The sequence below is a fragment of the Lampetra planeri genome, chromosome 54, assembly GCF_965212315.1.
Source record: "Lampetra planeri chromosome 54, kcLamPlan1.2.h2, whole genome shotgun sequence".
In the NCBI taxonomy this organism is placed as follows: Eukaryota; Metazoa; Chordata; class Hyperoartia; order Petromyzontiformes; family Petromyzontidae; genus Lampetra; species Lampetra planeri.
The window spans coordinates 3325337-3341495 of NC_136160.1; the positions used below are offsets into that span (position 1 = coordinate 3325337).

The 16159-nt window shown below is 48.3% G+C and overlaps 2 protein-coding genes across 2 annotated transcripts in view; one reads left to right on the forward strand and one right to left on the reverse strand.

Annotated features, from left to right (window-relative positions):
* The window catches only part of LOC144735177 (carbonic anhydrase 2-like), a 527023-nt gene that overhangs the window by 179989 nt on the left and 330875 nt on the right, over window positions 1-16159 (reverse strand). The gene's annotated exons all lie outside the window — the stretch shown is intronic.
* The window catches only part of VAC14 (VAC14 component of PIKFYVE complex), a 48729-nt gene that overhangs the window by 2685 nt on the left and 29885 nt on the right, over window positions 1-16159 (forward strand). The window contains exons 2-8 of the mRNA XM_078617722.1: window positions 6903-7053; window positions 8639-8806; window positions 9748-9810; window positions 10220-10327; window positions 10773-10882; window positions 12890-12996; window positions 14064-14201. Of these exons, the coding sequence (XP_078473848.1) occupies window positions 6903-7053; window positions 8639-8806; window positions 9748-9810; window positions 10220-10327; window positions 10773-10882; window positions 12890-12996; window positions 14064-14201 (845 nt within the window). The remainder of the gene's footprint in view (window positions 1-6902; window positions 7054-8638; window positions 8807-9747; window positions 9811-10219; window positions 10328-10772; window positions 10883-12889; window positions 12997-14063; window positions 14202-16159) is intronic.

Here is a 16159-nt window from a genome sequence, read left to right on the forward strand (position 1 = left end):
AACACAAGCAGTCAAAATGCAAACAAAAAGAAACAACTCTCATAATGATATGCACTGTCCTTGAAGTTGATTGGGTTAAAAACCTATTACTATATTTTGCCACTGGTAAAGGAGGTCTCATAGTGTAAATGCTTACGCCTGCTAGATGTTTGGAGTTTTCGTGTCTCTCTGGCCCTGGTCGCGTGGATTTTTCTCCGGTTCCTCGGGGTTTTTCCCCTCCACATTTGGCTGCTATCAATTTCCACGCCATGATAAGCCTCCTTGGTTGAGCAATCATTTGTAAACAGGTCGCTGTCTGAAAAAGAGCTACACAGCTTTTACCTGGTAAAATAAAAAAACTAGTTGAATAGTTTAGAATGCTTTGAAGTTGTTTCTGTTTCCATCTTGGTGAATTTCCCGACCTGCTACGAGACACTACGACGAAGATGTGACTCACGTTTGTCAATTTGTGGCAGTGGAGATGTTGGTGGTGGTGGTGCCTGTATTTGTGGCACAGTAGTAGGGGGCACAGGTGGTGCATTGGCCAGCAGTCATCTCAGTCAGTCGACCCGTGGCACCTGCAGGGTCTGCCCCGTGATCTCCTCCTGCCAGCGGGCGTTTGACACTTCACGTTGGTTCAATGTGCACGTAGCCTGGCACGAGCGCCGTGGTGACGTCACCGCCACTTAGTGGCGAATGGCGGTGGTTGTTGTTGCTGCTGTTATTTGTGGGAGCGGTGGTGCAGCAGTTAGCGCCCTGCGCGAAGAATCTGGCCACCCGGGTTTGATTCCCGCTCATGGCCAACATCCAGTGACGATTATCTGAACCGGTCCTGGGCCTCCACTAGGTCGACTCGGCCTCAAACGAGTACCTGGTGCGGTGTGTAACATCGCCACTAGGGAGACAAAGGCGGTCGGGCATGGTGCTGGCCACCCACCCCCTCGCGTGCCGTTCTGGCCTTCATAGGTGCTCGCTAACAGCACTTGCCCCAAAGTCTGTTAAGGCTATACGGGGGATCTCTGTATTTGCATAGTCCTCTTCGCTGTACAGGAGTGGTCCAAAATGTCTTGTGACCCCCCCCCCCAATTAATTGACGAATTAATTGAGCCCGAACCTTGTTTTGCTTTGCATATTCATGTTTAAAAAAAGAAATTTACTTATAATAAATATATATTATGTTTTAGATAATTAAATGGGGGGTCTCAAGACATATGGCCCACCATGTACTCTGTGACGTCACTCCACATGCCACACCCCTCCCCAATAACCATGAGGGGGTGACGTCACTACATGCCGCACCCCTCCCCAATAACCATTAGTGAGTGACGTCACTCCACATGGGGCAATCCCCCCCTCCCCCCCCTCAATAATCATGAGCTGAACAAGTTTTGAATATTTCGGATTTACTGCAATTTATTCCCGTTCTTGGACGGGCAAAAGTGTCGTGTGTAGGATGAACGTTGAGATCTATAAGGGGCACGGTGTGACCAATATGGTCTGAATTGATCTGTAATAAGGTAGGGCACTACCGATAAGGGATTGACAGGTATGCGAATGTAACTGAACGTCCGATTGCGAGCCACATGATCTCACCACGCCTCGTCGCCCTTCAACACGTTCACAACGGCACCACGTGACTCACGATACGAGTCGCGTAATCATCACGAGCCATTATATCTGGTGGTTGCAAACAATGGGAGTTATTATCCTCAATCACATGGGGTGGGGGGGGTCGCAGCTGTGAATAAGGCAGTTTGTGTACAAAGGTTTACGATAAACGTTCAACGCTCTAAGAATGCGCAAACTCTGTTTGTCTTTGGAGCGGAGCGTGCTTTTTAAGTCTATTTTTTTCTCCAGCGTTCATTCTACGAGGCGAGAATGCACACATGGGCCAGGGACTCGGTGTCTTCTTCAATAATAATAATGGTGACATTTATAACGCGCCAGATATTGCAGACAAGTCAACAACTTTGAGGCATGGAGCAAAGCTCCGGGCTGCCCGAAAGCCCTGTCCCAACACAGATAGCGGCCTTTTAGATGTTTCTTGAGTGCCATACCTGTCAACCCCTTATCGGTGTCTACCTCATTACAGACCAATTCAGACCTTATTGCTCACCCCGTGCCCTTATACATCTCAACGTTCATCCTACAAAGTCCCATCACAAGGGAGAAACACAAACAAATAGACAAAACATTTTTTGCCCGTATTGAAACGGTTGTACGCCGTATGGACCTGAACATTTCCCTGTTACAGCAGGGATGGGGAACGTCCGGCCCGCGGGCCGTATAAGGCCCGCGAAATCATTTGATGTGGCCCTGCCAAGGCAACCGCAGGCGGGACTCGAAATTCAATAAATCTTGGAGCAAACCTGGAAAAGCAGTTGCGAGTAGCAGCAACATCATCAATACCAGCTAACATCACACGCCTCGCCAAAGAGAAGCAGTTCCAGCCATCGCATTAGGGGTGAGTTAATTAAATGTTTGACCAAATATAACAGGCTAATTTTTAAGTTGATAATTTTGTGTGGCTCGCGAATAATGTTATAAATATCCAAATGGCCCTTGGCAGAAAAAAGGTTCCCCACCCCTGCTGTACAGGAATACGGGTAAACCGTGTGGCAGAGGTCGCAAACGGGTTTTGATTCCTTACCCGTACCCGGCCGCACCAGGGTCGCAAACGGGTACTCGTACCCGTATTCTACCCGTACCCGGCCGGGTATGGGTAGGGTACGGGTATCGGGTACTTGATTGCGACCTCTGGGATGAAGCCATGTTGCAGGCGCGGGTGGGTTGATTCTAGGAACTTGAATTGTGAGAAGAGACAAGACGATAGGAAATGAGTGACAAACGGTTACTCACCAGTGACTCACGGACTACCCGTACCCGGCCACACCAGGGTCGCAAACGGGTACCCGTACCCGGCCGGGTACGGATAGCCGGGTATCGGGTAGGGTACGGGTATCGGGTACCCGGTTGCGACCTCTGCGGTGTGGGTTGACGGCTATGGAGCGCATTTGATGTTGCGGATGTGCAAAGGGGAGAGAGTTCCACACCGAGGTCGCGACAGCAGAGAACTTTAGTCTTGGACAGCGCAGCACAATAATTGTTACCTTATTTCTCGGGATTGTAAGATGCCCCCGGGTAAGACGTAACCCAGACTTGTGCCCGGTATGAATACAGTTATACAAATCTTGTTCATATTCTTGGTTCTTTCGGTAAAGTCACGTAGAAGGGAAATAATAAAATAATAAAAATGAAACATAATAAAAATTCTCACGACGTTTCGGCCACAACGCACGCAGCCGTCCTCAGGTGACGAAACGGAGCTTATCAGTGTTCATTAGGACGCTGTCTTTCCGACAGCTCTGTTTCTTCACCTGAGGACGGCTGCTCGCGTTGTGGCCGAAACGTCGTGATAATTTTATCTTATTGTTTTATTATTTTTATTTTATTATTTCCCTTCTACGTGACTTTGCCGAAAGAACCAAGAATATGAATCTCTGCAGTCACGAAAGCTTTAAATCGAAATTTACACAAATCTTTAGTCTCGCGCACACACGCACACACCTACCAGAGTATAATATGCAACCGAGAGTTTTGCCTTAAAATACAGGGGAAAAGAGAGCCTATATTTCGGAGAATACGGTATTTGGCGATCTGAAGTCTGGCATGCTACTATAACAAAGGACGATTAAAATCAACGAGCCGCATGACTGCAGGAAACACAGCCAGTACAGTACAGTATACAAGATTCAGTTAGATTTGATACACTACTAAGAAAAATGACAGAACAGCGTGGTGCAGGCTACCTACCATACACAGCGTTGGCTAAGATACGTGCACGGTGCAATGCATAGCCCCGTGTGTGTGTGTGCAGCACAGTAGAATACAGAAGGATGTGTGCCAGCCACACCACAGTCGAGAAAATTGCGTAACGTCCCGGCACCGCAGAGAGCAGTTTCGGTGCAGCACAAATCAATGCCCCGCAGCAAACGGCGCAGACTGAAATAGTTCGCAAGTTAGGCCGCGAGCTCATGGCTCTGTCGTGCAGAATTTTTTTTTATTGAGTACATAAACACATTCCTGCGGAGGGAGCTGGTAGGAACGTTGGGTTGCTCGGTCAATGGCCAGGGTCAACGGCGGCGTGGGGTATTCCGCAAATATGCCCGACTGTGAGGGCGGGCACAAGCCGGCATGAGTAGGTTAAACGTTGAGTTTTATAAGGGCACCACGGGGTGACCAGCCCCTCCCCACCCAGCCCCACCCCTCCCACCCAGCCCCTCCCCACCCAGCCCCTCCCCACCCTCCCCACCCAGCCCCTCCCCACCCAGCCCCACCCTCCCCACCCAGCCCCACCTCTCCCTCCCAGCCCCACCCAGCCACTCCCTCCCCACCCAGCCCCTCCGTGCACGACATACACAATAATCCCCTGTGGGCTGGTGTAACCAGGAGGTTCCTATCAGTATTAATTTGAATCTCCACTAATGCGTGCGTTGTTGGCTTTATGTAACTCCGCCGCTGGCAGGAGCATTCGATGACCGAGGCATTTCGTCCGCCCAAGTGACTTTTTAAAAATTCTCGTTCAACAACGTACAAACATGTTTTCCTCTATTACAGGATGGCAAACCGTTGGCCAACCTATAAATGACATGCACATTCATACCTCGCAGAACAAGCTGGCATCGTCAATTACAGAAATTAGAAAACTGACGACTCACAATCGACAAAGACGTTTAATTTCAGCTGAGAGAGAACCACAATTAGCTTTGACGCTCATGTTGTCCTTCTTCCAGAGGTGCCCAGTCCAAAGCTGGCTGATCGGTAATGGCAGAAAATAAGGAAGTTTCAGAATGTGTTGGCGTACAATGTGGTTGTTGTAGAGTCGATGTTGCCTGTAGGGCTGCACACACGCACACGCACGTGCAGTTTTGTTGTGCCAGTCGCCTAAAGGCAGGTGAGCGTTTAAAAAAAAACGCACTATTCGGGACCTAACCGCCCGACTCGTGTACGTTTGTATACGTTACGCCATGATGTGTTTGCAATGTATCGGTCGAATGAAAAGCCTGGACACCCTTGCAAGCGAGATGTTCTATCTCAAGGGATTTTATTTTTCCCAGGTAAAATATTTACTGGATATAATTAATGAATACCCGTGGCTGCTGGCATCCATAGCCAGAATCTATCTGCATGATCGCCGATATCGCCATCACTCTCATCAACATCATCTTCATGACCACCGCCATCATCAACTTCACGACCACCGCCATCATCAACTTAACGACCACCACCATCATTTTTTTCACATTCATCGTCTCCATCGACATCATCAATGCACCACCACTATTATCACCATCATCTTGTACGTATGTATGTTCTTTTGCACCATATGTAGCCAACCGTGATAATGGGAGAGGTGCAGTGTTGAGTCTATGGGAGGTGTGTTAGTCTATGGGTAGTATTAGTTTATGGGCAGTATGTTTGTGCTGTATGTTAAACTTCTTTTGCACCGTACGTAGCCAACTGTGCGGGGCTTTATTTCAGCCGGAGCTGTCCTGGGTGGAGCTCAATAAAATATTTCCCTGCCCCCCCCCCCGCCTCACTGGGGGGAGGCGGGGGGGTGGGGGGAGAGGGGATAGGTGGGGGTCCAGGTGATTGGGGTTGTGGATGTCTTCATGGCTACCCGAGTTCGATTCCTGCTCACGGCCAACACCAGTGACGATTATCTGAATCGGTCGTGGGCCTCACCGAGGTTGACTCAGCCTCACATGAGTACCTGGTGCGGTGTGTAGACATCGCTACTGTGGAGGCAAAGGCGGCCGGGCGTGGTGTTGGCCACCCACCCCCTCGTGTGCCGTGCCGGCCTTCATAGGTGCTCGCTAACAGCACTTGCCCTAACAGTCTGTTAAAGGCCACATACCTGTCAACCCCTTATCAGTGCCCTACCTTATTACAGACCAAATCAGACCTTACTGGTCACCCCATACCCTTATAAATCTCAACGTTCATCTTACAAAGTCCCCATCACAAGGGAGAAATACAAACAAATAGACACACAAAACGTTCTGCTCTTTTTGAAACGGCTGTACGCCGTATGGACCTGAACTAAATATTTCTGTACAAGAATACGGGTAAACCGTTTGGGTTGACAGGTACGTCATGTTAAATTAATCTCTGGGGTTGGTTGCCTCGAACAACTTAGGCGAACATTTCCCTTAATTTCCGTTATAAATCAATGTAAATTAAGGGAGCATATCCGCTTGAGATGTTTTATGCAACCAGCCACTTGCCCGTAATGGGTGTTGACATGGGTCCTAGGGGTTTCTTACCTACCCCACGTACAAACCATTCCCCTCGGCAGAATCCCGCAATGCGGTACATTAATTATATATTCGGAACCGAATCTCATATCCAGAGACTCCTCTGCTTTCGAACGAGTTGGGTTCCAGAGGTTTATTCGTAAGTCCAACTATACTCCGGTCGATTTCAAACACGTTGTGCGGCATATGCACTAAACACGGGGAATGGCTTTAACAGTTTTATAATCTCCTGTTGATGTAGATTCTACTGTTTCTTCATGTTCTGCAGATGTAGATGCCACTGTTTTTTCACTTGGCCTTTACATGACAGACGGACAGGTTTGTTCGTATCTCTGAAAGTCTGTAAATCGAATGTTCGTAACTAGAGGAGTCCCTGAATGTGGTTGGCTACGCACGGCGTGAAAGAAGCCCAACACGCACACACACACTACCAAGCAAAAAGCACAAACAATAAAAAAAAAGTAATCAAAACAAAGAGATTAGTCCATTAGGTGGTCACACATCCCAGACCACATTCCACATTTTCCCAACCGAGACTGCAAAACCCTTGCCCCCCTTGGGAGGATCACTCGGGGTAACGTCGTCGCGGGGATTTTTTCACCGCAGGCTGGTGCGAGATTACGTGCAGCAGAACAACACGGCGCAGATCAAGCACATCATCGCCATCCTCTCGCAGGAGTTCGCGCTCTCCCTGCACCCACACAGTCGCAAGGGCGGCCTCATCGGCCTCGCCGCCTGTGCTATTGCGCTGGGAAAGGTAACGCGCCGTTTGTATCCTCATAGTAGAGTGAGCGTAGCGCTGCGTGTAGCGCCGTGTATAGCTGGGTGGGACGCTGTGTGTAGCGCTGTGTGTAGCTGGGTGGGACGCTGTGTGTAGCGCTGTGTGTAGCTGGGTGGGATGCTGTTTGTAGCGCCGTGTGTAGCTGGGTGGGACGCTGTGTGTAGCGCTGTGTGTAGCGCTGTGTGTAGCGCTGTGTGTAGCGCTGTGTGTAGCTGGGTGGGACGCTGTCTGTAGCGCTGTGTGTAACTGGGTGGGATGCTGTGTGTAGCTGGGTGGGACGCTGTTTGTAGCGCCGTGTGTAGCTGGGTGGGACGCTGTGTGTAGCTGGGTGGGACGCTGTGTGTAGCGCTGTGTATAGCTGGGTGGGACGCTGTGTGTAGATGGGTGGTACGCTGTTTGTAGCGCTGTGTGTCGCGCTGTGTGTAACTCGGTGGGATGCTGTGTGTAGCTGGGTTGGGACGCTGTGTATAGCGCCGTGTGTAGCTGTATGGGACACTGTTGCTGGGTGGGACGCTGTGCGTAGCTGGTTGGGACGCTGTTTGTAGCGCTGTGTGTAACTGTGTGATGCTGTTTGTCACGCTGTGTGTAACTGGGTTTGACGCTTCTTCTTGGTTCTTTCGGTAAAGTCACGTAGAAGGGAAGTAATAAAATAATAAAAATAAAACATAATAAAATTATTCTCACGACGTTTCGGCCACAACGCAAGCAGCCGTCCTCAGGTGAAAACCAGGTCCGTCGAGGCGACAGAGTCTGAATGAAACAGCACACGAGCTTGGAGCATATATATAAGCTGGGCGCCTTGACAAAGGAATTTGCATATCAAGAGGAATTTAGCATATTTATGGGAAATGCAGGAATGTGATTAGTACTACATATGCATGTGCATTATGCAGGATTAACAGCATCAAAGGGAGCTGCAGTTGCTGCTGCTGCTGCAGTTGCTGCTGCTGCAGTTGCTGCTGCTGCAGTTGCTGCTGCTGCAGTTGCTGCAGTTGCTGCAGCAACAGTTGCTGCAGCAGCTGTTTCATTCAGACTCTGTCGCCTCGACGGACCTGGTTTTCACCTGAGGACGGCTGCTTGCGTTGTGGCCGAAACGTCGTGAGAATAATTTTATTATGTTTCATTTTTATTATTTTATTACTTCCCTTTTACGTGACTTTACCGAAAGAACCAAGAAGATGAATCCCTGCAGTCACGAAAGCTTTAAATCGAAATTTGGGTTTGACGCTGTTTGTAGCACTAGGTGTGACGCTGTGTGTAGCGCTGTGTGTAGCTGTGTGATGCTGTTTGTCACGATGTGTGTAACTGGGTTTGACGCTGTTTGTAGCACTGTCTGTAACTGTGTGATGCTGTTTGTCACGCTGTGTGTAACTGTGTGATGCTGTTTGTCACGCTGTGTGTAACTGCGTGTGACCCTGTTTGTAGCGCTGTGTGTAACTGGGTGTGACGCTGTTTGTAGCACTGTGTATCCGCGTGTGACGCTGTTTACAGGACCATGTGTAACTGCGTGTGACCCTGTTTTTGTAGCGCTATGTGTAACCGCGTGCGATGCCGCGTGCAGGACTATGGCGTCTACCTCAAGGAGCTGATGGAGCCGGTGTTGACATGCTTTAACGACCCCGACAGCCGGCTGCGCTACTACGCCTGCGAGGCGCTCTACAACATCGTGAAGGTGGCGCGCGGCTCTGTGCTTCCCCACTTCTGCGAGCTCTTCGACGGACTCAGCAAGGTCAGAGGGCAGCCCCCCCTCCCCACCCGCCCCATGATGCTTGTTGCCAATCATCTCGTCATCGTCATTGCCCCGCGGGGAATTTAATATTTAACTTCGCTTCGTGGACGTCGGTTTACGTCGGCGCAGAATGCTCGACTGCTCGCGTGATTCGGGTGGGTTTTGGTTTTTTTTGGTTCTGGTTTTTCTGTGTGATTCATCTGCGATTCGTGGTTTTGCTTTTGGCTTATCGGTGACGCAAGGTTCCTGTTGAAACTGTCCCTGATATCTCTGTGTTCCTCGGCTTGTTCAGCAAAATTAAAGGTGGCACGTGACGCGTCGTGTGACCCGTCGTGTGACGCAAGGGCCGCAGCACCTTGGTGCTCTGTTGTTATCGGTGGGAATTCTGCACAAATTTAGAGTTTAGCGAGTCGTTTGACTATTTAAATTTGCACGCAACATTTTGCGTGCTTCAAGATTAGTAGAAAATGTAGCAAATTGTGAATCATGATGCCGGCACACAGTTTGACCTGCTGTTACACGAATTAAGTCTTTAACGTCCACTGTGAAGCAGACCTGCTCTAGTTTTTCTGGATAATACACCCGCAGTATTAACCAGGGCTGCCTGCCGAATTCCAACTGCGGTTCTCTGCAACAAAATAGCGAACCGCTCGGCCATTTCACCACCATTGTTGCACCAATAAATATTAATTTGTAAATATATTGTGTACGCGATAATGGGACGGTGACATAGCCTAGCTGGGGTTCATGGTTCAAATCCAGCAGGTCACCCTGAGTTACTGCTTGAGGTGTATGAACACGAAACCTACATTCTGTCAGCTTCACAAATTACTCAGTTGGGATTTAGACACCCCGATTGTGCTGGGTAATCGAGCGTAGTCAAATTTTTTTTTTAATAAAACCACAATAATTAATGAGGTTTTCTTTTTTTGTCTGTGCAGTTGGCTGCCGATCCAGATCCGAATGTGAAGAGTGGCTCCGAGTTGCTCGACCGGCTGCTAAAGGTGGGTGTGACGGTGCTGGGAGTTTTCTTTTTTGAACAAACTGCAAAATTGGCCTACCCCAAAGCGCTCTGGAGGTTATGGCTTTTAAATAAAATAATTCTTATCTCACCAATAGTTTGTCCTGGACAGACTCACATAGCCCCAGTGGCTTCCTAATATCGGATGGAAGAGCATTCCAGACGGCCGCAGAAGTGCACCTGAAAGCGTGCGATGCGGTGACCGTCTTTGTTCGATGGCCAGCCAAAAGCCTCTGCTGCTGCGAGGATGACCGGAGTTTGCGTGACGTTTCACTAAAACAACTACCGCACACAGACCTGTGCACATTCTTTTCATATTTCCATCAACGTAATGATTTGGGGGGGGGGGGGGGCGACGTTTTGACTAAATTTGTTGGTTTGCACGCGCGCAGGACATCGTGACGGAAAGCAGCAAGTTCGACCTCGTGGCGTTCGTGCCACTTTTGCGGGAGAGGATATACACGCAGAACCAGTACGGCCGCCAGTTCATCATCTCCTGGGTGAGCCGACACGCGCGCGCTCGGGCCAGCCCCTTCCCTTGCACGGCGCCCATCCAGGCAGCCGTGCCCAGCGGATGCGCAAAGCCTGAATCAGCAGAAACGGAATCTTTAGTTATCCTGGAGAAATCCAATGAGCTATGAGATAACTTTTTTCTACACATGTCCACTAATTTGGGGGCAGGTTAAAATTAGTTATCCACTCAAATTGTTTGTTCGAAAGCAAGAGTGGGATTCTCGTTAATGCCTCCTTTTAAAAGAGTGGAGTTGGCATAGCGGGCCGTTTACGATGCGGTCGATGGTTTGGGATTCATAGCCGCACCACTCGCAGGCCCGCGAATCTTCTATGCGCCATTTGCGGCATCTGGTGGCCGCATCGGCCACATGGCCCGCTCCTGATAGCCACGCGGCGTTGACGATGAGTGCGGCGTTGACGGACTCCTCCCAGATCGCGGTGCTCGAGTCGGTGCCGGACATCAAGTTGCTGGGCTTCCTCCCCGAAATTCTCGACGGCCTCTTCGAGATCCTCGGTGACCAGAGCAAGGAGATCCGCCGCATGTGAGTGCACGCTCCCGCCCTCCCGCGCCGTCGCGCCGACGGCAACGCGCTCGCCACGGAAGTTGCCATCCGCATTGCGCCGTAACGCCCACCCCACAACGCCTGCAACTCCTCGCTCCCTCCGCGCAATTGGCACTCGTTGCACGGCGCGCATTGATAATTTTCCAAACTCGTTCTCGTCCGTTTAACGCCTCGTAGGCTTTCGCGACCAATGTTATTCATAGTCGAGGGGTTTTTTTGTGGGTTATATCGCATAAAAAACTACGCATTTATATTTACGCGATCTAACCCCAAAAAAACACGTTATTGTGAACATCCTTGTCCCGTGTATACAGCACTGTGGAGGCGAGGGTTGTTGGGGGATCGCACACAGATGTTGTGAAGCTCCCTCACCCTGGCCGCCAGGAGAAGGCAGTGTGGCGTAGACTCGGTATGGGATGGAGCATTACAGCCTAACCTGGACGCCATCTATATGGGATAGAGCGTTTCCCCCTCGCACACACGAGGGTTTTGTCCGGGTGCTCGAATTTCCTCGGTGCACGTAAACACTACTTTATTGGCCGGTGACGCCTCTATATGTAGAGGACCACAGAGCTTGGGGGCAGTTTGGCACCGGCTCACCACGTGGCTGCGGTTCGTGCTTGTCTGTGGTTCCTTGTTGCTTTGAGTCGTTCTCTCTTGTCGAGAGTGAGTGAATACTGTGCAGCGTGTTACGAATTAAAATTATTATTTACTGTAGAACCATAATGTTCCAGCAGAGGGAGTGGTAGCACAGTTGTTAGCACACTGCCAAGTCGGGCCTGCAATGAAGCATCAATGGAAATATATTTTCGTATGTATGTTGAATTTCTTTCACACCATACGTAGCCAACCATGCTAAATTGGAGGTGCGGGAGCTCTCTGTCATCACAGGCATCGTCGTTCATCATTAGCAGTTATTAACAATCATCAAAATCTTTCATAATGTTCATCATATTATTATCACCGTCATAGCTATAATCAATAATTCATAATGATCATATCCATCATCAGCCTCAGCTTCATTACTCAACCATCATTCATCTTCATTGTTTCATCATCATCACTGCCACACTTAATTATTGCGTGTATCAACTATACATGCATCAAATGGCTAGCTGAATAATCCCATTATTTTAAAATTTTGCAAGTTGTACGTATTTAATTTACATCGCTTGCTATAATGGTTATGTAATCAGCAAATTAAATTAATTTAATCAGTGTATTTCTTTAGTAAAAACTCGCCCCCACTAAAGAGGGCATTGCAATACCTTTAGTCTAAATTAAATGAAGATAGTCCTACTTACAAAATCAAGACGCACGTAAAAATATCAAAATCGGGAGATGGGCAGCATCTTCTCCGTTGACATCGCGAGTTCTTTACCGAATGGGACCTTTTTGCCAGAAAAAAAGTACGAAAAAACAAGAATAGATTTTACCTTTTCTGTCAATAAAACAGTTATGTTAAGATGTTCAAACACCATATAGAAACCTTTTGCAAGGAATCAATTCTGCATTAACCACATGTACTTGTGGTGAGCATGCAAACAAACATGCTCTGATAATATATACATTGCCTTTGAAACTGATGAGCCTACACCAGAGACAGCCTTCTTTAGGGCCAAGTCTCACCAGTGTCGGACCAAAGAACGCGTAAAGGCAAACCGTATAATGCTCTGACAAACCCAAGGCATCATTGCAACAAATAAATGGGACCAATTGGATGTCTCCCGATTCATAATTGATTCTTATGGATATCTGCTGTGCGATTAACGCTGATTCTTCCATCCTTCTGCAATCGTGAGTACATCGCCTAAGAGCTGCTGTGGGTGAATGTGACATGATCAGCGCGGTTGGCTACGTACTGTGCGAAAGAAGTTCAACATTTACATCCCTACACTACGCTGTGCTACGTATTGAAGATTTCCCTTTTGATCTCTCCTGCTGCGTATTTCTCGCCAACCGCTGCGCTCTGCCGTACGTGCGCAGGTGCGAGTGCGTGCTTGCAGAGTTCCTCAAGGAAATTAAGAAGAACCCGGCCAACGTGAAGTACAGCAACATGGCCAACATTGTGCTCGTGCACTGCCAAGCCTCCGGTGAGTGAACTCATCGCAGCCGATGCCGTTTGAACACAATTCACGCGTGACTTCTTCCCCAAACTTTGTACCCAGGCCCGACTAAAGTCCAGGTCAATTCCATTTGCTCGCGTGCAGCAAACACAGCCACTACTACTGGCCACTGCCACCCCGCGCATTTGATCGCACTCATTACACACAAAGTGCTTGCCGCAAATCAACCACAGTACCTCGCTGATCCTCGTCAAGGAGCATAAACCATTGCCACGTGGACTCCGGTCATCCTCACAGCAGCAGCAGCAGCAGCAGCTTTTGGCTGGCCATTGAACAAAGATGGTCACCGCATTTCCGCTCTTTCAGATGCGCGTCTGCGGCCGTCTGGAACGCTCTTTTTTCCAATATTAGGAAGCCACTGAAGCTGTGCACTTGTCAATCTATATTGAAATCTAAAATGAAAACTCGTTTGTTTAGGACTGCTTTTTAGATCCTTTATATTAAGTTCGCTCGCTTGCTTGCTTGCTTGCGTGCTTGCGTGCTTGCTTGCTTGCTTACGACCGTGCAAATCTTTCGGTCGTTTTTTAACACACTTCCCGTGATCCAATCGAGCTGACATTTTCCACACAGACTCGTTGTGCGTGACAATTAATTTTCGTGAAAATTTTTTTCCAAAATTTTACACTGTTTAGAGAAACATTTTTAAATATTTAATTACCATTTGCTTAATGCTGGCAGACAATCATCTGACCCATAGGTGGCAGCCATCTCAAGCCAGAGGACAAGAGGACTCTAGCCGCCACGCATATAAAGGATTTAGAGTGAAAAACTTTGTTTTTACGGGTTAATTTTTTTGTGTTCAGTTGTCCTTCCCCTGCACCTCGGATGAGCACGGTTGGTTACGTACGGTGAAAAAGAAGTTGAACATACATACACAGTGTCTGCTTATTTATTTTCGCCGCAACGACGTTCGTGATGATTTTTTTAGAGTCGCGTGCTCGCGCAGCAAGCGCTCTTCGCGCCGGATGCTCCGGCCGTAAAAAAAAAAAATGCGGCCGCGGTGTTACGTTTGTCCCCATCTCGCATCCCGTCAGACGAGCTCACCCAGCTGACGGCCATGACGTGGATCCGAGAGTTCGTGCAGCTCGCGGGCCGCCTCATGCTGCCCTTCGCTGCGGGAGTCCTCAACGCCGTGCTGCCCTGCCTGGGCAACGACGACCCCAAGAGGAAGAGTATCCTCCTCCTGCTGCCCCCCGTTTAACACTGGCCCATGACAGCTCGGCCACGGTAATAATAATAATGATATCTGAAACTAAATTACAGGGACTCCTCTACTTACGAACGGGTTAGGTTCCAGAGGTTTGTTCGTAAGTCGATTTGTTCGTAAGTCCAACTTTACTGCCGCCAATTCCAAACACGTTGTACGGCATGTGCACTTAACACGGGGAATGGCTTTAAAAGTTGTATAATCTCATGTAGATGTAGATGCCACTTATTCTTCATGTTCTACAGATGTAGATGCCACCACCGCCATCTATTGAACTTACGACTCTCGGTCCGAACGGGCAACTGGACATCCGGACAAGTTTGTTCGTATCTCTGAAAGTTCATAAGTCGAATGTTCATAAGTAGAGGAGTCTCTGTAATGTCCGTCCCCTCTTCACCAAGAGACCCCCCCCCCCAAACACACAGCATCATCTTTGCACAGCTCCCCTTACCTACCGCACTGTAATCAACTACCACCCCCCCCCTCAAAGCTGATGGTACGACCCACGAGGAGGAGAAAGTCTAAGGATTACTACTATTTTACTAGTTTTTTATTTTACGAGGTAAAGCCCAGCGAGCTGTATAGCTCTTTTTCAGAAGCGACCTGACCATTACAAATGATCGGGCAACGTAGTGACTTATCACGTGGACATTTATAGCAGCAAAATTTCCACTAAACGGGTGATGTTGATTCTAAATATGGAGGCCAACAAACGGAGGACCCGGAGAAAAATCCATGTGACCAAGGGGAGATAGACTTGCAAACTCAATATATTTGCATGCAACGGTGGGTCAACGTTTTGCATCCCTACTCTTAGTTCTTTCGGTAAAGTCACGTAGGTAAAAAATGAAATTATCATCCGCCAAGCTGTTTCTCCCACCATACAGAAACAGCCACTTGAAACTCCGATCAAAACTGTCACGTTACCATACATAGCAGGCGTGACCAAAAAGATCTCCAAAATTCTAAACAAACATAAGATCCAAGTCCGATTCAATACAGTACATAAAATCCGTGATCTAATTCCATCTGTGAAGGATGTCATCCCTGACTTGCAATACCCTGGGAGTCTATAAACTGAGTTGCAGCTGTGGTGACTTACATTGGGGAAAGGAAACGTCATGTCTCTGATCGTGTCCGCGAGCACAAGTCAGAATTGAAGCACGGCAAAATTGAGTCTTCCGCCGTTGCCGATCATTGCTACAACGCGGTGGGCTCTCATGATATTGTTTTCTCTGAGACTAAGGTGCTCTGCAAACCCTCTGACTACCATCAAAGGTTTGTACACGAAGCCATTCAGATATACAAACACAGACATAATTTCAACCGTGATGATGGGTACAAACTTAGTAATCATTGGAAAGATGTTATCAACCATGCAAAAAATATTTAACTACACATTTTTGGACCATCTTATCTGACAGGCACTATTTTACTCTACCGAGTGTTAACATCCCCAGCGTTTAACAGTATTCTCCAGCAGCATAACAAAATGCGGCTTAATCGTATTTAATTAATTTACCCACCCAGCAGCATAACAAAAAGCAGTACTTGACCACTTCACAACTCCTCCTCCCCCGCGGCCCTTCCTGGCTCCTCCCCCCTTAACCACTATATAAGGTCGTACCTCTTGGGACTTCTCTTCACTTGATACAGATATTTTGCTGTGACAGTTTCACCTGAAGACGGAAGCTCGTGATTTTATTGTTTTCTTTTATTAATTTTAATTTCATTTTTTACCTACGTGACTTTACCGAAAGAACTAAGAGTATGAATCCTTGCAGTCACGAAAGCTTCAAATCTAGAAGTTTTGCATCCCGTGGCTGGAACCGTTGGCCAAACCTAGCTCACGCATCCATCACATTTTCGATACTTGTGGATAATAAAATAATAATAAAATAGCACGTTGGTCCAACGTTGGGC